Consider the following 20,427-nt stretch of genomic DNA (forward strand, 5'->3'; position numbering starts at 1 on the left):
CGGATTTCCTCACCACCCCCCTAAGATCCAATCTTAGTTCCAACTTCTAGAATGCCCTCACTGATTCATCTTTAAGAAACAGCACAAGAGGGGCGCCTGGGTGGCGCAGTCGGTTAAGCGTCCGACTTCAGCCAGGTCACGATCTCGCGGTCCGTGAGTTCGAGCCCCGCGTCGGGCTCTGGGCTGACGGCTCAGAGCCTGGAGCCTGTTTCCGATTCTGTGTCTCCCTCTCTCCCTGCCCCTCCCCCGTTCATGCTCTGTCTCTCTCTGTCCCAAAAATAAATAAAAACGTTGAAAAAAAAAAATTTAAAAAAAAGAAACAGCACAAGTGTGCCCTCCTCAATGAAGCCCTCCCTGAATCTCCCCACCGGGAAGCTAGCACTTGTCTCCTTGGTAACCCCTAGCCCTCTATCCACCCCAGTAGAAGTTGGGTGAAGAGAAGAAGGCATTTAGGCTCAAAGAACCAACGGAAGTTTGTAAGACTTGTCCAGACTCCCAGTGCAAAAGCCTGGATTCAGGTTGTAGGGGGAGCTTTTCTCTCTGTTGGGTTGGCCAACATGACCCCTGGATGCCTGGTCATTGGTGTCACTAGGCAACCCAAGCTGGGAAATGCCTCAGTCCCCAAAACCCCCTGAGACCTTTACGTGAGTCACTGGCATCTTCTCACCCAGAGCACTTATAGAATCTTTGGGCCGAGCAATTGTTTGCAGAAATGAGAAGTAGGAGAAACTGGAAGAGCAGCATACCCACTACCAAATCATCCCATCCTCACCCCGAGAGAGCACAGAGGCTCTAGGGATTCACTTAAACTGAAGGTGGAAGGGGTGACACTGCGTGAGCTTCAAGGCTGGGTCCTACGAGGCCAAGCAGCTTCTGCTCAGCTCTCTCCCTCTTCAGACGGCCTCTGGGCCAAGCCTCCATGTAGGGAGGAAGCTCAGGCTTCACGGAGAGGCTGGCAGCACCAGCTAGGGTCCCAGTTGGCAGCTGGCAGCTGAATGCAAAGAGCCCCGAGATGATTCTGGCCTTAGCCACTGAGTCACCCCTGGCTTCAAATCTGAGCTCCCAGAGTGTGGAGCAGAGATGACCCATCCCCGCCGCACCTTTTCCAAATCCCTGACCCCTCGTTGTGAGCATAACAAATATTGTTATACAGTACTGGGGGGGTGGGGGGCAGACAACTAGAGCAGTGCTTCCCAAAGCTGCCGGTGCTTATGCTGGGCCCGCTCCCCTGCGGCAACCTCAGGCAGCCATTTAGAGCGAGGCAGCCAATTCCACATCCCTCTGCTTACTCGCCTTAGAGCCTGGTGGCTGATGTCAGGAATCTTTGATCTCCACTTTGGCCCTCTCTGGCCGTGACCACGGTACAGCCTCTGTGGCCCTTTTTTCCCTCCAGGCCAAGCAGGTTTGATGCCGTTTTCCTTGGCTGGATGGCTCCACTCACTGTTTCAAAGTCCACCAAAGCTAGCATTTCTATGAATTCAAGTGATTTTCAGAAAATACCAATCCCTGTTGATGTTGAGTCTCTGGGGTTGGCGGCTAGGGGTGCCTCCTGTGGTCCTGATTGGTCTCTGAGGAAGAGGCCACCCCTCAATCCTAGTCATGACCCCACGGTGCTGGAAGAGAGATCCATGGAGGATCATTGTGCCTTCTGTTTTTTTTTTTTTTTTCTTTTTTTAATTAATTCATTTATTTTGAAAGAGAGAGCATGGGCAGGGGGGGGGGGGCAGAGAGGGAGGGAGAGTGAGAATCCCAAGCAGGCTCCACACGGTCAATGTGCAGAGCCCAACACGGGGCTCAACCTCACAAACTGTGAGGTCATGATTTGAGCCAAAATCAAGAGTCGGAAGCTTAACCGACTGAGCCACCCAGGCGCCCCTGTGCTTTCTGTCTTTTGAAATAAATGTTCTGGGCGATGAACGGCAGGTGTCACAAGCAACGTCTGGGGAGCGACGGCAGGCCCTTCAGGCTCCTTGGCTACGGGTCAGGGGTCTGGAAGGAGAAGCGGCATTGTGAGCAGTCCTCCTTGGCGGGGGAGAGGGATGGGGGTTGCCGCAGGCAGGTTTCCTAGGAGACGGCTCCAGGAAGCCGTGACAGGAATGTCTACGGGAAGGCAGGTTTTTGGCGTCAGTCTGAAGGGTCGATGCTGCCTGACCCCTCCCGGGCCTCTCATCTTCAAATTCCGCTGCTTCAGGCAAATCTCTAGCGCCCTCCTCTTCCTCCTTTTCCAGTTGTGAACAGACGTAGCTGTCTGGCTCACATCTTCATCCACATCCCGCATCCCTTCGCCTCTAGTCCTGCCGGGCCTCGGCCACTCGTTGTGACACATGCAGCCAGAACCACAGCTCCCCTTGGTGCTGGCATCTGCCCCAGACAAATAGCACTCAGCCTTGGAGGACAGCAGTGCTGTTCCCTTGGCAGTGGTGTCCTGGGCCTTCACACTGCTGTGACTAGAGGCCACAGCAGTGCCTCGGGAGCAGATCAGGATGATGCTCCCATGTGACCGTGGCGGGCGGGAGCCAGTCAGGGCCTTGTGGGGTAGCCGGGATTTTGTGTCCTCACCCTCAGACATCTTATACAGCTTCTGATGAAATCACCTTGCTTCAAACAAAGCAATTAATAGGCTAACGCTCAGTCACATCCAGGTCGTCTACCGGCGCTCACTAACCCGGGTATTGTCCATGTGACTGGTTGTGTGATCATTCACACAATGGGGGGAAGGATAATAATGCAGGAAATGAAGAGTAGGAATAGGGCAAGTTTCAGGGGTAGGGGGCAAATATCTGCTAGGTTTTTCAGTAATTACCAAAAGCTAGCTGGGTTCTGAGAGTGTTCTTTCTGCTTAGTCATATCTTGGTTACGCTCACCACCCTGCCTCCATCGTTGGGGATGGATAGAGTCTCACAGTATTTACTCGGTTGGTATCTTGTTTACTCTTTTTATGAGTCAGTGAGCTGACTCAGCCTAACCCAATCCCTTCGTAATGATTTTCCTTTGCCTTGGGAAGGAATAGATGTGTCCCGTTCCTTCTTACTCTTAGCCGTGGGAAATGGTGCCTATATGAGATCCGGTTTCTCAGAGGCTGGTGTTCTCAGACTCGGTCCCTAAGCACATACACTGGAGAGAACCGCGGGTGGTGGAGACCAGAGCACCTTCTCTTCTCGTCCATCCCAAAGGCATGGGGCTGGAGTCATCAGTGGAGCGAGTGGGGTCTTCTCTGAGGGACAAAAGGCTCCGGGGCTGTGCAGTGATCCCCCTGACACACGGAACGTCTCCAGCAGGCTGTCTTTTCGGTATCCTCGGGCTGAGCCATCAATGAGCAGGCCCCCAAGGGAGCCAGAGGTCAGGACATGCTTCAGGAGGCAGTTGACCCTGCCGAGCCATGACAAAGGTCTCTGGCCTCCCCAGATGGAGGCTGACCGCTGCTGGAGTCCCGAGCAGCTCCCCATCTGGGCCACACAGGCATCAAACAGCAGATCTGGGAAGCACCCGGGCACACCTACATCCGAGATGGACCCCAATCCCAGCATTTTTAAGAGCCCCGCAATGTTGGTGACCAGCATTTGTTCAAACTTCAGTTTCCTGCGGATGGATCTTCATAGTCCTTAGGATTCAGACCACCTGGATGGAGGCCGGCACTACTCTGGGCCTCAGGGCTTAGTCCCGTCTACGATGGTGGGGATTCCACTCCGGAAAATGCAACAGATGGATCCCTTTCAGTAAACTCTCCACCTAACAGGCTGTGTCTAAATCCGAATGAGTCAGAGGCCCCGGTGTGACTGGCCACTGGCCTTTTTCAAAATAGGGGGTCTTAAGCTTTTTTGTGCCATGGACTCCTATGGCAGCTAAATGAAGCCCATGGACCCCTGCTCAGAATAAAGCATGGTGAATAAAGGAAAACACACAAGACTACAAAGGAAAGTGATTGCACTGAAACACAATTAGCAAAGTATTTTGAGATACGGTGTGTCACGAGTTTCTTTACTAACACACTCAGTAAGTGAGAGCTACTGGCAGGCCTGATGATGACCTTAATTTCTAAATAGTGGTGACTGTAGATGCTGTTTCCAAGCATCTGCAGCAACAGGAAGAGAATTTAAAATTGGTATTGGTCACAAAAGCACTGCTAATAACACTGTGCTTTGTTGCCTACACTCAAGATTGAGGGAAGCACCACTTTGATTTCGAAGTCCGTAAGACAAGTGTGTATTTTTTTTTCCCCAAGAGTTCTATCCAGGTTAAGAAGGTGATCCTCATGCATATCCAAGGTTAAAAATAAAAAGCACGGCTTTTAGTGCCTCAAATTTCAGGCCCTCTTTTAAAAACACATCTCAAAGAATCCCTTCAAGTTGTTTTTTTTTTCTTATAGGAAAAAAAAAAAAAGAAAATTGAAAGCAGCATGAAACAAACACAAAGTTGTTTCCCCCGTGCAGAAAAAGTCACTTCCCCCGCCCTCTGCCAGGCCGCTGGGTGGGGGAACCAGCCTGGCATTCATCCTGGGCCTTGAATGAGCTTCCAAACCCCAAGTCCTGGCCCCTTTCCTACCCTTAGCAATTATCCTCTCTTCTCCCGACACTACCCACAAAGTTCTACCACAGTGAGGGCTAAAAAGGGGTTTGTGGAATTGTTAAGCCTTCCAAGTTGAACCGCTTATGTTAATGAGCCTGGAAAAGGCCTTAATATGTTTCAGGTGTGGAAAACACATGCTCTAGCCTCCTTCTGCTCACGAGGGGCCACGTCTTCTTGTGCTTCCCCGTGGTGGGATGGCGGGGTCGGGGGAAAGCTGTGGCTGCATGCAGTGGTCTATGCAAGGTGGTGTGGGCACACCCAGCTTTCCTGCGCCCGACACCCCGAGGCACCGGCGCCGAGAAGTCCAGCCACACGGAGCTGAGACCCAGGCCCCGTGCTCTGGAAGGATCCGCTCCCCCCAGGGTAAGCTCCCCAGGTCTGCTTCCTTCCTCAGTCCTCCTTGCTGGGCGAGCCTGGGTAAGTCACCTAACATCACTGGGCCACAGCTTCCTCACCTGCAAAATGAGAATGGGGAAACCTAACAGACTACGTCGCCAGGAAGATGAAAGGTGGTGAGCGTGGCCACCTATCACGGCATGCGCCCCACATTCCGTTGCTGTCAGAGGCCTCCCATCCGGCCCTTCTGGAAGGTGGTGTCGTCCAGAAGGAGCCTCGGCTTTGAAGTAAAACACTTATTTCCAAATCCCAGCTCTGCCACCTCCATGCTGGATGGTCTTGGCTGGTCACCCTGTGCTTCCTGGTCTTTAACAGGGAGCCAGCACCCCGTTTAAGGCGGGTTTGGTAAGAGTTAAGGAAAAGAGCGTCTATGAAATGGTCACACAGCGCCTGGCACATAGTAGGTGCTCAGTGGATATTCTTTTTCCTTTCATCCTCCCAATCTTAGCAAAGCACTTGCGGGGAGGGGAGCAGCTCTGCCAGGCAGGCACTGAGTGGGACTACTGGCCTCTCTGCTGCCGGGTGTGTGTTCTCTCCGGGGAAGGAGGTCCCTATACACATTGTCGGGAGAAACACAGGGCCTATAAGCAATGGGAAAAACAAAAGGGTGCCGGGTGGGGAAACTTGTGCATGTGGGAATGAGCCTATGTCCCGCGGCTTCCAGGACTTGAAAAGGATGGGGGTCTGCTGGCCTCCACGCACCTCTAGCCTCCCAGGCACCCAAGGGCCTGGGGCTCAGGCCTTCCTCTGTCTTCCAGCCAGGACATTTTCCGTCCTGACCATACTCGCGAGGCAGTGGGCTCTTACTGCCCTTTGTGCCTGCTCCCTCTTCAGGGAGGCCTTGAATCATGAGACTATGGAAAATTCGGGCTGTTTCCCTGTGGCTGGACTTTCCACATCACATCATTGAGATTTGTCACTGGCCAACTTCTTCAGATACGTGGGCATGCCACCCACTTAAAATGCTTTTCTCCAGTGGTTTAGCATGTTCCTCTTTGGTGGCAGCTGGTCTCTCACCGACCAGTGGTGAGAACAGAAGAAAGTGGGTGAGAGATTCCATGGTTTCCTGAACAACTCTCCTCTGCTCTCCTCTCTGGGTGACCCCAAGGGGTTCCGCCATCCTCAGGAGGGAAAGATTCCAGCATTCACTGCTACGGAGTTGCCCTTTGGGGAGTTTGGTTTTTCATTCTGGGTGTTTAGGGAGGCAGGAAGTGTTTAATGACTCAATGTAAATGACAGGAATGTGGGGCGCCTGGGTGGCTCAGTCAGCTAAGCTTCCGACTTCGACTCAGGTCATGATCTCACGGTTCGTGGGTTTGAGCCCTGCATCGGGCTGTGTGCTGACAGCTCAAAGCCTGGAGACTGCTTCAGATCCTGTGTCTCCCTCTCTCTGCCCCTCCCCTGCTCACATTCTGTCTCTCTTTCTCTCTCTCGAAAATAAACATTAAAACAAAACAAAACAAAATAAAATCAGATAAATGATAGGAATGTAATGAGAGGTGGAGAGATCATGAGAACCTCTTCAAGCACCTGAAATCACGGCTGCAAACTTGCACGACTTTCTCTATCAGAAATAGATCTATTTATCGAAAAGCCCACAATTTATGCCCAGGTTCACAGCCTGATTCTACCACTCAGTCAACCGTCTACCACTTCAAGAACTTAACTTCTTTACACTCTGGTGTCCTCTGCTGTGAAAGAATACTGACTTCTCAGGATGGTGAAGGATTAGAAGAAAATAAAACCTGTAAAACCCCCTCGTGCACAGCCCGACCAACACGAGGCGTTCAGTAATGTAGACAAATGAACGAAAGCTAACAAACACAGAGGGGGTCATCTTTCGTGTCATCTGCCTGTTTGTAGCTCTTCGCTGAACTTTATCTTCAAAGATTTCTGCTCCTGCTTATATTCCCCAAGTTATTCCTTGGTCATACAGTCCTCATTAAATCTGTGCACTCAACTACTAAGTGCCTACCTCTGGTCAACACAGAGGTGAACGTGACAAAGTCCCTCCCTTCCCAGTGATGAAGGGAGCCTAAGGCCAGCTGAAGGCAAAGCACGTGCTGGCAAACACCCCCACATGTGTGACATCCCTCGGGCACTCCAAAGGAAAGGAGTACCCAGGGAACAGTTCACTGATCGAGATCACAATCATGCAGGACAGCGGTCTCCATCGGTTTATATATGTCTTAGTAAATTACCAGAAAAGGGCACTCTTATCAACAGCCTAATCTCCAGACACCTCTAGGCTCAGTTTCCTGGCGCCCCCACCTCACCTTCCCCTCCATAGTGACGTGGGGAACAAAGAAGGAAGTGGTAGGTAAAATTAAATTTCTTCCTGACCTGCAGCCCTTTGACAAATACTTGAGGCAAATACAGAGTATAACATTTCTCCAGGAACTCCCTACCGTCTTAATGTTAATGCCTTGCTACAGAGAAACAGCCTTATCTTGACAAGAGCAAGGCCTCTCGTATCTTATGAGTCTTCTTTAGCATATGCAAGTCCTTCTAGATGCCTCCCCTTGGCCTTTACCTCCCCCAACTCCACGGATATAACCTCTCACTCTTCACAACCCCAGTGCAGCTCTTTCTGCCCACGGGTCCTGTCCCGTGCTTTAATAAAATCACCTTTTTGCACCAAAGACAGCTCAAGAATTCTTTCTTGGCCGTTGGCTCTGGCCCCCCAGCACCACTCCAAAACCCCATCACCAGGGCTCATGGTCTTCTAGACCCTTCTCCCTGCTGTCACTTTATGAACTTCTGATTTTCTCCCTGGGCCTGAGAAGACCCTTCCCCATCGGTCTTCATCATGTTTCTCAGCATTAGGCAGACCGTCTTCTCTGTTACTAATCTTTGGAGACGTGGCACCCAGAAACCTGCTTCCTCAACAGGAAACTCCAGGTCCACAATGTATTAAAAACCTAACTGGACAATAAAGTCCCAACTCCATGATTTGGAGAAAATTCATTTCTGTTTTCTCATTTTATTTTAATGTTTTTTTTTTTTTTTTATGTTTGAGAGAGAGACAGAGTGCAAGCAGGGGAGGGACAGAGAGAGAGGGAGACAGAATCTGAAACAGGCTCCAGACTCTGAGCTGTCAGCACAGAGCCAGACGCGGGGCTCGAACTCACGGACTGTGATATCATGACCTGAGCGCCAAAGCTTGAAGCTTAACCGACTGAGCTACCTAGGGGGCCCAACTGTTTTCTCATTTGTAAAATGAGAGGTTTGGTCTAGAGCAGGAATAAGAAATGGATGTCAAGTATAGTGCGTTTCCAACTGATTTCCAGTGGCTGCTTGAAGTGCTGGGTTGTCTCAAGTTCCAAGGCCCTATCTGGGCTCATTAGGAAGTAACTGCAATGGCTGCCATAGTCACGGTGGTGGGGGAGGGGGGAATGGCAGTGTTGTGCCACCTGCTTTCATCCCTAGTCTACAGGAGCTCGAAGGTCCCTGATAAAATTTTCCATTTATAACTCTGTGACTCAGTGCAATATCGTTTTACTTTATCTTTGGCATGAGGACTGTCTTTATACACAACAACTTTCTCATCTGCTTTATTTAGCACCTCAGTGGCCATCACCTGAGAAACTTTCTGAATTACTGTGTTTCAAGTGGAGCAACTTTACAACAAAACAAACATATTTATTGATTTGTCACAGTCCAGAGAGCTGCTTCCTGTCCCCAGGGGTCCAGCAAAGCAGGTCAGAAGGAGAATTTACATTTACTGGGTATCTATTAAGTGCCAGATGCTTTCTACACATTGTCTCTTCTAAAACACCCTTGGGGTGGTCACTGAATCCTCCTTTCACAGAGCAGGGACCAGCACTCAGAGCAGTGAGGGAAGCCCTTCCCCTCCCGCCACGGGATTCCAACCCATGGCACTTCGCGACTCCAAATTCCACTGCACTGTGCTCCCTTAAATGTGCCCAATGTCTTGTTTCTTCTTATTCTTCCAGGAGGTGGAGGTGAAAAATGAAACTAACGGCAGTTCTAGACTGAGCCATGAGATGTGTGCAAACCTTTAGATGGCCCCATCCCCAGCCATCATTCCCATGGTTTTCCCTCCAGTCTGCTGGAGCTGTCACCAAGAGCAGACGTTCCTGCCTGACTGGGAGGCCAGCTAAGCTCATCAGATTTGGGGGCCTGACAGTGAGTTCCCTTCCTTACCCAGGTCCCCTCCACTGGCCCTACCTCTGATCCAGAGGAGGACAGGGCATGGCCAGGGCCTCCACTGGCACTGTCCTCTGTCCTTCCTCCCAGGAAAGCCCTCCCTACCATCAGTGGGAATTCAAACACTACACGCTCTCCCCGGAGGTCAGAGACCCCACCTGAGCCCCCGGGAGTCTGTGGTTCCCCCGGCAGGAAAGTGGGAGGCCTGTGGAGCCTCCATGATTCTTCTAGGAGACTCTGTTGGGGGGTCTTGTAAAGGAGGGAGGGGACAGGGCATAGATTAAAAATGGTCAAGAAAATCACATCTTTGGATCTCAGAGATGAATCTCCAAGATGGAGGCTGGCCCTGCATGCAGCCAACCTGGGGCTAGAGGCTGGGGCCAGGGTGGGAATCTCTGGGCAATGGCGGCAGCTACACCTCAAAGACATCCCCTGAGGCTGTGGCTGTCACACTGCAGAGGCCACACTGCCCTAACCAAGGGCAGCAGAGCCCAGGAAGTTTTATCCAGTCCTTCTGCTCAGATTGGGCCTCGAGTCCCCCAGCGCCTGCAGTCATGGAAACCAAGAGATAAAAAAATGTCCTACCTCATGCCCCCCTGGTGGGAATGGACAATAGGTCGGCTGCTGTGGGAAACAGTATGAAGGTTCCTCAAAACATTAAAAACAGAATTACAATATGACCCAGCAATTCCAGTTCTGGGTTGATACCCAAAAGAACTGAAATCAGGGACTTGAAGATAGTATTTGCACGACCCCTGTTCACAGCAGCATATCGGCAATAGCCCAGAGGTGGAAACAACCCAAGTGTCCACTGATGAGTGACTGGAAACAAAATGGCATAGGCATACAACGGGAATATTACTCAACATTACAAAGGAAGGAAATTTTGATACATGCTACAACATGCTAAGTGAAATGAACCAGTCACCAAAAAAAAAACCCCAAACCTAAACAAAACAAAAACAAATACTGTATGATACCACTCATAGGAGCTACCTGGAGAAGTCAAATTCCTAAGAGACAGAAAGCAGAAGATTAAGGGTTGGGGTTGGAAGAAAGGATGCCGTAGGGAGTTACAGTTTAATGGGTACAGCGTTTCAGTTCTGCAAGATGAAAGGATGTCTGGAGATTGGCTGCACAATGGTGTGAATGTACCTACTACTGAGCTATGTACATAAAAATCATTGGGCACGATAAATTTCATGTTGTATGTATTTTACCACAATTCAAAAAAATGGTCCATTAAGTGTACGGGTTTTGGGAGTTTGGGAATCAAGAAGACGTGAGGGATGTGTTTTGTGTTTTTTTTCTTTTAGTACAGGCTCTGCTTGCACAACTTCTCTGAGCCTCAGTTACTTCATCTGCAAAATGGGGTCAGTAGGTATCTGCCTTGTGTGGTTCCCACGCAGATTATGTAAGGGGAAGTTGGTCAGATCCTAAGCACAGTGCCTGGCACACAGCCAGGACTCCACAAATGGCAGCTCTTCCCTTCATCATCATCTATTACTATAGTAATAGATGGGTTCATGAGCTTTGGGAGTTATTCAGAACAATGCCAAGGGGCAAGGAAGGGCAGAGCCACATATCTTACAGCCAGGATGCAAAGGTCCTATGGTGAATGTCGCTCAGGCCGCTCTGGGGGAGGGTCCTTAGGTCCCAGTAGCAGCAGACAGCCACACACCTACATGGAGAGCTCTCCAGCCCCGGACATGCTCGGGCTGCTCAGAAACCACAGAAGTCGGCTTGTTCTGCAGCAGATGCCGTCAGCCTGATGAGATTTCAAGTTCGATCACTGTCATTTAGCTGGCCTGCCTAGTGGCACCAAGCAAAAGCAGACCATTCCATTTCTAAGTAAACGTTTCCAGATTCCAATCTCTGAGGCCGGGCATTTTGTAGGGCACAAGGGACTCAGACCTTGAACTTCACCAGGATTAAGCAAAACTTTGTCCCCACCAATGAACGTTTCCACTGACCAAACCATGTCTTCCTGGTTCTTTCCTCTGGGGATTGTGTGGAGCCTCAATACACTGTATACACAGTACAGGGCATGTCAAACTGTTTCAGATGCAGGATGTTACCAACTCAGCATGTATGTCTAACTCCTTGGCTGGGCTCTTGAAGCCTTTCTTGATCTAATTTCTGCCTCTCCCCAGCCTCATCTGCTGCTCCCCCCAAGCATGCATCCGCTCTGGCTTTCTAAACTATGCAGTGTTCCTCACACGTGGTCTTATTTCCGTAAGCCTCCCTGGCTTTGAACCAAGAATGTTTCTGCAAGGAATGCCCTTCCTCTCCACAACTGAGAATTCCTAGATATCATCCAAAATACAGCTCAACTGTCACCTCTTCCAGGAAGCCGGCTGAGAAATGTGAAGGGTCTAAGACTTTACCCTGCTTGCAAAGTGACAAGTGAACCTTCCACGGCTTCATGGATGGCAGCAGAAGACAGGAGACCCCTGGGTCAGAGACAAAGGACCTTACTGCTGACAACACAGAAGTAGTATGAGCTTCATGTCTGTGACGGGTCCCCTTGGCTTCAAGTCCCATGGGGCAACCAAGGGGGGCCCAGGTGGGTGCTGTGCATTCAGTGGGTGTGCATCAGAGCTGAGGAATGTCCGGCTTAGAAAACCCAAATCTTTTATAACAGACTGCAGTCAAACCTGCCCTCTGCCCAGGAGGAAGAGCCATCTCTGTCTTCCAAGGCTGCTTGCTGTACAAACATCCTTGAAAAGACAGTCTGGAGCAAAAGGGCAATTAGTGCCTCTGTTTATAAAATGAGCACAAATGCCACAGACTAGGAAGGACTGTCTCCCAAAAAAAGTCCTCCCTGGCTACCTGATATGGCAGCTGCACGGTGCTCCCTCCCACCATGCCCTGTATGACCTCTGCCTTAGGAAGAAATATGAATTCACGTTATGACCGGTGTATTTTTTTTTTTGGTCTACTACCAGCCTGGGTGCTCTCTGAAGTCAGGGACTGTCTTTTCTGTTTATCTGTCAGACACAAAGAAGTGCTCAATAAATGTGCAAATAAATGAATAAGTTGAATAATTAATATTGGGAATTTTGACGGCTGTGGTTTTGGGGTAGTCAGATAAGGACAGCAAATGTCTGGCATTTACTGACTGCTTACTCTTACGTTCTACACAATGTGTGGCTTTTTTTTTTTAACCTGGATTATTTTTATCTTATCTGCAGGGCAACACTACATGGAAGGTACTTTCATTAATACCGCTGTACCTATGGAGAAACTAAGGCTTAGAGCAGTTAAGGCATTTAATCAAAATCACACAGCTCATAAGCCATAAGGCCCGCACTTTGAACTGGATCCGCCTGGACCCAAGCCCTCAGCCACCCCACTGAAATGCTTCTCCTACAGGAGGCAACCAAGCATTTGTCTGGAGTGTTTGTGGAGGTGGGGGGAGGAGGAAGGAGGCAATGCTTGTCTTTTCGTGTTTACAGGGCTGGAGGCAGTCGCCTGCACGTCACTGTCACCCCCTCCCCAGGGTGACTTGTACACTGAACGCTGGGATAGTTTCCACCAGAACTTCTCACCTTCCTAATCTGCCCCACAGTGGGGCAGATGCTTTTTGGTCTTGGGAACAGTCTGGAATGCAAAACTGACCTTGCTCCCTGAAAAGGGGAGTAAGGATGAGATAAATCTGTGGAGCCTCTATTTGCTACAACTTCTAACACTCAGACAGCCATTGCTCTGAACCTACTGGTATCCAAAGAAATAGAAATAAAAAAAAGGCTCTAGATGATCACCCGTTGTAACACCCACTATAGATGAGGGTTGGTGGAATACAGTCTCAGAAATTGCTAAGAATAAAAGTAGTACAATCTTTCTGGAGGAAAATACGGCACTATCTCTCAAAATGTTATATATGCACACCCTTTGGCTTATTTAGCAATTTAATTTTTAAAAGTTACACAACGAAAATACTTGCAAAATCATTTAAAAATATAGACAGATGTGGGGTGTCTGGGTGGCTCATTTGGTTAAGCGTCAGACTTCGGCTCAGGTCATGATCTCACGGGTCATGAGTTCGAGCCCCGCGTCGGGCTCTGTGCTGACAGCTCAGAGCCTGGAGCCAGCTTTGGATTCTGTGTCTCCTCTCTGTCTGCCCCTCCCCTGCTCATGCTCTCTCTCTGTCTCTCAAAAATAAAAAAAAAAATGTTAAAAAAATTTTTAAAAATATGTAGACAGATGATTATGGCAAAATTATAAATAATTCATATGCTCCTCTTAAAAACATTTTTAAAATATAGAGATAAAGGAAAAGTCTCTGCAAATTTCAATTCCTCCAGAGATATCTACTATTAATGATTTAGCATATATTTTGCTCAGCTTTTTAGGCATACTTTTCTTTCTAAAAATAAGGTATTTTTATATGCTGTATGTGTAAAGTGTATTTATATACTTTATATAGTATACACACTGTTCTGCGATTGCTTTTTTCACTTAACATTGAATTGAAGACATCCTTTCATATTAACTTCTAAGAAACCTAAATGAAACTCATTTGTGTTAACTTCATAGTATTTTCATGTTGCATGTGGCATCATGTATATTTCATGAATTCCTTCTTGAAGGATACTTAGGTCGAGGACAGTACAATTTAATACGGCCAGGTTATAGCTCAAAGAGAAATGCCTACTTCTTCTTCAAATCCACTCACCCACATCAACTTTATTTGGGACTGTTTATCCATTTCTCAGAATGATCCAGAACTCTTTGATTTTTCCTAAATTTTTTTTCCTGCATGAGGGCCCTAAACTTGGCCAGAAATCACAAAGTCAACTCAAACTATAAATCTAGAAATGCAAACATACCCAGATGTTTGGTTACAGGACTGGAGACCTGCACATTCACACAAGACTATGCTATCACCCTTACAACCCAAAGTCGGCTGTTTTCTATAGAAACCGGTATACATCCTGCCAGCTTCCCGGAACTTGTCAGCGCCTGACCGTCACCTATTCTTGTCATTCACTGTGTCCCATCCTTCCTTCAGTGTGTATCCCCAATGCCCAAACCAGACACAAATGACTGGTAAGGACAAGATGGGGGCAGGGTGAGTCAACTTGAGCACAGAGCTTCTGGCAAAGCCCATGACTCAGAGGGTGAGGCAGGCCTCAGAAGAACTTAGCCCCAGGCTTTAAACATCAAAGCAAAGAAGCCAGTGGAGGCCTTTTACACATACCCTCAGCTGCCAAGCAAATTCCATTCTTTTTCCAACAGGTTGCTGGGAACCAGGGGAGAAGCCAATTAGAACCCAGTTTTAATTACTTTTCAATAATAACAAGCCTTACAAAGAGCTTTTATAAACCCTGCCTTCCTAGATTCTCACCCAATTTTGTCAACCAGAGATTATTAGCCCCATTTGATAAATAAAGAAAGCGAATCACAGAGGTCAGAATTTGTAAGGGTCAGGGCAGGGTTTGAACCCAGGTTCAGACTACCTTGTTCAGACTTCAATCAGCCTGGACACAGACAGGGAAGGGCTGTATTTCCCAGGACTTGGCCACCCCTGCCTCCCTGTCCAACAAGACTCCCAACAGGAGGCAAGGACTTTGGGAGCTGACCGAGTTTCTCTAACAGACTCATGCCCTGCCCAATGCATTTCTGTTAAAATACACCTCCAGTGACTTGTTATCATGGTGCCCTCAGCGATTCCACTAAATTGATAAGGGCGACTCCAGCATCAAATATCAGGGGATGGGGAGCAAATGAAGCTGGTACCCCACCTGTGTTGACTCTGTGATGAATGAACGGTTGGAAGCAAAGGAGAACCTGAGGCCTAATGGAGAAGGGGGTCAACTAACCTCCTTTCTTCTCTCACATGCTTGGTGGGTCTGTCTCTCAGGGCTTTGAGGTGACCAGATGTTTACCATTCAAGGGGAAACAAACCAACATAAGCCTTCAAAAAGTCCAGCCATGGTTTACCATTCTACTTCCCCAGCCTTCGACACAAAAAACAAAGTACCCTCACAAAAGAGAAGACATTTGGTTTCACACTTGTGGAGAATTCCATTGTCACTGTCCATAGACCACCATCTCTAGTAAAAAAAGGCACTGTCTGCATTGATCATTCTCTGGGACAAGGGAGCCTTGGTCACTCAAACTGCTACCATCTGGATGTTTTGGGTAGTGAAATGTACCTGTGGTCTCCTAAGTCTTGAGTGGTATCTTGGAGTTGGTTGTACATGATTGGATGTGTAGGTTCAAACTAGGAATAGTCAGCTGGAAAAACAAACTCAGTCTTCTAGATCATAGTCGAATGTGAAAACAGAAAAGACAGCAAATGCATGATGTGTTAAGCTTTGTAGTTGTGAGCCGTATTTTAATGAGAGGACATGTCCCTTCAAAATGGTGCCTTGGCTAATTGGGCGAGATGCTTCATGTTTGGGGACACTGTTCTATAAATAAAAGCTTCTCGTTTATGCATAATGGCTTGTCCGCTCTCTGGCTTCCGGCACGCCACTTTCTTCCTAACCTCTCCGCTCAAAAGTAGCCCAACATCAATCAGCCCACCCACTGGCCCGTGAAGGGAGCCGGGCTGAGGGCTTAGAACAAAAGCCTCACAGAAAGACGTCAGACCCCATCACCATCGCAGGGGCGCTCAGGTGAAATAACAAAACGCTTTCACATCTGAATGTAAAAACAGACCAAGACCTTGCACATACTGGGCTAAGTTTTCTAGACAGCCATATAGTATTACTGTCTGTAACTTTCCATGGGCCTCCTTGGGTTACCATACATATTAATACACATTGCAGCATTTGAAGAAAGGAAAATATGGAGTGCACGGTGATTATTTTTAATTGAATTCATCTGGGCGTTTTAAATCCTGAAACTTCAGCCCCTGTTTACTGTATTTGAAGGTTTGAACAGCATAGCATTTTGTTCTTTTGAATGGCAAATCTCTCTTTTCCATTTCAGAGAAAGTTTCTTCAGCGTGTAATGCATTTCAGGGCCAACTGTAAAAATCATTATATTACGAAACTACGGAATGGGACAGTGGTGACAATGTTCGTCCGTTTGCAAAAATCATTATATTAAGAAACTACAGAATGGGACAGCAGTGACAATGTTCGCCCGTTTGTGTCCCTTTGAAGGAAATCTAGTCTTTATGGCTTCCTATTCACTAAAAGGAGTGCCTCGTTTCTGTAAAGATGATGCCCAAGCCCCAGCTCAGTTGTGTTGGAACAATGGTGAGCCAGGAACCAAGGAGGAGTTGAATGGAAGAATTCTGTGGGCATTCGATACTAGATCTTGCTTCTCTGACTCTTGAGAAGCCACACCAACAATGAGAGAGGCTCTGTTGTAAGGTACACATGCCACCATTTCTGCCACATGATAGCCCTTCCACAGGTGACTTCAAAAGTCTCCAGTCTGTTCTCTAAAGACCACGGGACTCGCCAGACACCGGCCAGTCAAGTATCCGATGCCCCAAATCTCCCTTCTAGATAAGCAAAGTGGAATTTATTCCCACAGAGAAACTCAAGGAGTTTCTTGAGCAGAAATCGAGAACTGGGTTTCTATGATCTATCCCTTCCCGTCAACCTGCATTCACAAGACCGGTTTGGGATTATACGCTGCACAAGGGCGCTGTGGGCCCTCCATCACAGGATGGACACAGGAGACTGTGCGGGCAGGTGTGGGGATTCTGGGCCTCCCAGCTGGCCCCGGAGCATGGACACACATGGGCACACAAGGCCACGCACACCGGGGGCAGCTGGGAAGTGAGCTCACTGGTGGCAGCACACAAGTGTGGCCCAAGCACATTCTCAGCATCTTCAAGATCTTCAAGATCTTCAAGATCTTGTTTCTCCCCACCGCCCCCCCCCCACCCGCCCCGCCACTCTCAGGGCCTCAGTTCCCTTCCCACAGGGCTCAAAACCTGACACATTCACCTCACTTGGAGGGCAAAAGAGGAGGCATGGGGTGGGCCTCTGGCAGGTGTTCATCATAAGGCCCTGGGAAGCTTCCCGGAAAAAGGATGTACCATTGTGCAATAACATGCTTTTTTTTTTTTCTTTTTTCTCACACTTGACAACAGAGACATTTTTGCTAGTTCACAGCCCTGAGCGTTCTGTTTCCCCCACCCCTTCTATTGCATGGTTTCTGCTGAGGCTTTCCTTCCCTCAAGGGGCCCCAAACAGAGACCTAAATGAATAACACTCTGAAGCTTTTCCCTCTTGGTACCATGACCACATCCTGTGGCTGTTTGTCTGTCTGTTTTTGTTTTCTTTTTTTGCTTCCCTCTCTCTCTTCCCACCTTTGAAGCGCAGCCTCTCTTCCTTCCAGACCGTCCGTTGACCCTATCTTCACTTCAAAGGCTTCTGTGACCAGGGTGACCCAACTCGTAAGTGACAAACCCCTGCTTCCAGCCTCCGCTGCTAGAGCTCTTTCCATTTCACTACAGAGCTTGCCCCCAGGTCCCTTGAATGGTGGGTCACCATTATCACACACAACCAACTGGACCCCCCAGCCTGAGGTAAATGAGCACCGTGCCAGAACCAAGCAAAAAGGACCCACCAACTACCAGCCACATCAACACCACCTCCCTAGCTGTTGTGGGTACACTGCTACCCTTCCTATGAGAATACCAAAAGAAGTGAAGAAAAATCCTTGATCCCCTGTGAAGGCCAGGGATGCGTTCTGCACGTTGGAGGGTAAGAACTTGTGGTTAAAGTCTGTGTCAGGAACCTGGGGACAGACAGGCTGGTTCTTGGGGTCCCCATAGAGGAAGCACATTTTTACCGCTGACCATGTCACATGGCAGCCACCTTGTCCACTCCTCATCAGGCATCTGCATCTGAAGCCAGCCACCTCTCTGAGAAGGTAAAGTACAGGTGAGCCACCTGGGGCCTGGGAGTCTGGAGACCAGTGACTCCAACTAGGTCATCTCCCGACCTGTGCCCAGGCTTTCCTCCTGTGAAATATGCCCCTTCCAACATTAGGACTATGTGGTTCTATAAAAACCATGCCGCCATTGGACAAAGCAGCAGGCCACTGTGTAGTAGGAACAATCACAAGTGGCCAGAGCATGAGGCCTGGAGAAGGAGGACAGCCCTTTTCCCTTAGACCACGGGCTTCCCTGTGAGGTCTTCTTGCTCTCAAACTGCCTGACCAGGGCTGGGCTTGTAAGAGGCCTGGCCACACCAGAGGTTCTGGGGATTCCAGGTTGGATGCATCAGATCTCATGGCCAGAGCCCCCAATCAATGTACTTGGTACCTCCTTATTCCCTTTCAAGGCTAAGGGGGAGCCATGCAAATACCAACTGAATCTCATTTCCCTGTTGTTCCTGATGCAGAGAGCACTGAGCCAGAGCCTGTTACCAGACTGCATCGTTCCGGCCAGAAATGCAGGCATCCGGGCATCTTGGTAGAAAGGAGGCAGAAGAGGCGAATGAGAGTCAGCTCCCTTCTGCCCACAGCCTGAAGTCTGGGTCACCCGTCACAAGCTAAACAAAGGTGTGCACCTCCGGGGTGAGCCCAGGAGAGAGGACAACTCACGTGGCTCCTTTTGGCTTCTTCGTCTCCCACAGACGTGATGACCGTCTCCGAAAAGACCGTCTGTCCAGTCTGGTTGTTGGTGATCTACGGCAGAGCAAGTATAGTGAGCATGCAACAGAAGGAATTCTGGGCACATCCCACAAGCTGGTTTCTTTCTTCCATTTTCTGGAAGCAGGGGCATCTGCCAAAATAGAGAGAATGCCCACTCCCCCTTTCGTTCTGAACTCCACCAGAAGCCGTCAGACAGACGGCCTCCTCTCTGTGCCGCGATAAGGAACATAACAGAGTCTACCTCATAGGGTTGCTATGCAGAGCGCTGGGGAGGTCTGTGCAAAGCCCTCGGCACAAAGCCGGTCATCGAGCACATACTCAGCACTGGCTGCTTTTATTGGTCTTGGGGCTCGTCACCTGAAACTCAACGTCAACTTTCTTTTCAACAGTGACAGGTCTGGGTGTCTAATCAAACATCTCTCATGAGAAGCAAGCAGGCTTTACCCACAGCTACCCCCTTCCTGATTCTGGCGAAGTATTTTATCAAGAAAGTGCTTAAGTACAATGGGAGGCTCCCTTATCTGGGGTCTGGATCTGATTCTGTAACCAGCAGCAGGCGCCTCTAAGCTGAGCCCCCCAAATCCTGACGGGCACCGTGGGCCACTCCTGCCCCACCAAAGGCCCCGTCTATCGAACACCCGTGCTGGTGGTGAAGAGCAGAAAGGATGTCCGCCCAGGAGACGGGAGATCTGTGTTCTTCGAGCCTCGGCTCAGCTACCAACAGCCATCTAGCATGCAACCAGGAACAAGCCACTTCTCTGATTCACAGTGTCCTCATTACTAGGTCATCTGTAAAGTTCCTGCCAGCTCTAATATCACAAGGAGGCTGCATCCAGAACAAAGTGGAAACTCAGCCTAATCTGTCACAGTGGATCCAGCTGCCGTTCTGAAGAGCTATATTTTAACCAAATATATACATACACACATATATATATAACATATAATCAACATATATACATATATGTAATATAACATATAATCAACACACATATATATACACACATATAAAATTGAGAGCGAGTGTGAGTGGAGGTGGGAGGGACAGAGGGAGAGAGAGAGAAAATCTTAAGCAGGCTCCACACTCAGCACAGAGCTCGATGAGAGGGTTGATCCCATGACCCTGAGATCATGATCTGAGCCGAAATCAACAGTTAGATGCTCAACTGACTGAGCCACCCAGGCGCCCCTTTAATATTTTTATCTTGATAAATCTCCACTCCAGCAAATAGGCAGTGTCTTCTTCCTCTATGCCAGATTTTTGCCAGATTAACTGATGGTATATTTTCAAAAATTCTATGGTTCTATACATGCAGGACTTCTTAAAGTCTTTAGTATATACTAGTGTGCATTTTTCTATCTCTAGGAGGAGAAGTAAGGAAAATGTTTTCAAAATATGTTTCACCACCCCCCAGTCCCTCTTTTGTGAAGCATTGCATAGGACAGGTGCTCCATGGAACCTACTGGAGAACTAGTACGCTGTGCTGATAACATAAATTTACTGGAAAAAAAAAAGGAATATAAGAACTTGCTGTTGCAAGCACTTTGTACTTTACAATGATCTCTCATGTACTTTAAACTATTTGCCCCTTATGCTACTGTCACGCATGAATTGACATACTTATTTCATAAGTATGGTTAGTGAGGGACATAAAATTTAAAAATTTTTTCAAAATCATACTAGTTACTGGAAGGACTCACACTTGGGTATTCCAACATCTACAA

The 20,427-nt window shown here is 48.6% G+C and overlaps 1 protein-coding gene and 1 long non-coding RNA gene across 2 annotated transcripts in view; one reads left to right on the forward strand and one right to left on the reverse strand.

Annotated features, from left to right (window-relative positions):
• The window catches only part of DKK3 (dickkopf WNT signaling pathway inhibitor 3), a 46,823-nt gene that overhangs the window by 16,725 nt on the left and 9,671 nt on the right, over window positions 1-20,427 (reverse strand). Inside the window, exon 4 of the mRNA XM_019812064.3 lies at window positions 18,655-18,738. Coding sequence (XP_019667623.1) covers window positions 18,655-18,738 — 84 coding nt within the window. The remainder of the gene's footprint in view (window positions 1-18,654; window positions 18,739-20,427) is intronic.
• On the forward strand, window positions 8,444-12,167 carry LOC123380515. Its single transcript, XR_006586380.1, has 2 exons — window positions 8,444-8,663; window positions 8,919-12,167. It is a non-coding gene; the product is annotated as an uncharacterized LOC123380515 (long non-coding RNA).

The sequence above is a fragment of the Felis catus genome, chromosome D1 (genome assembly GCF_018350175.1).
Source record: "Felis catus isolate Fca126 chromosome D1, F.catus_Fca126_mat1.0, whole genome shotgun sequence".
NCBI lineage: Eukaryota > Metazoa > Chordata > Mammalia > Carnivora > Felidae > Felis > Felis catus.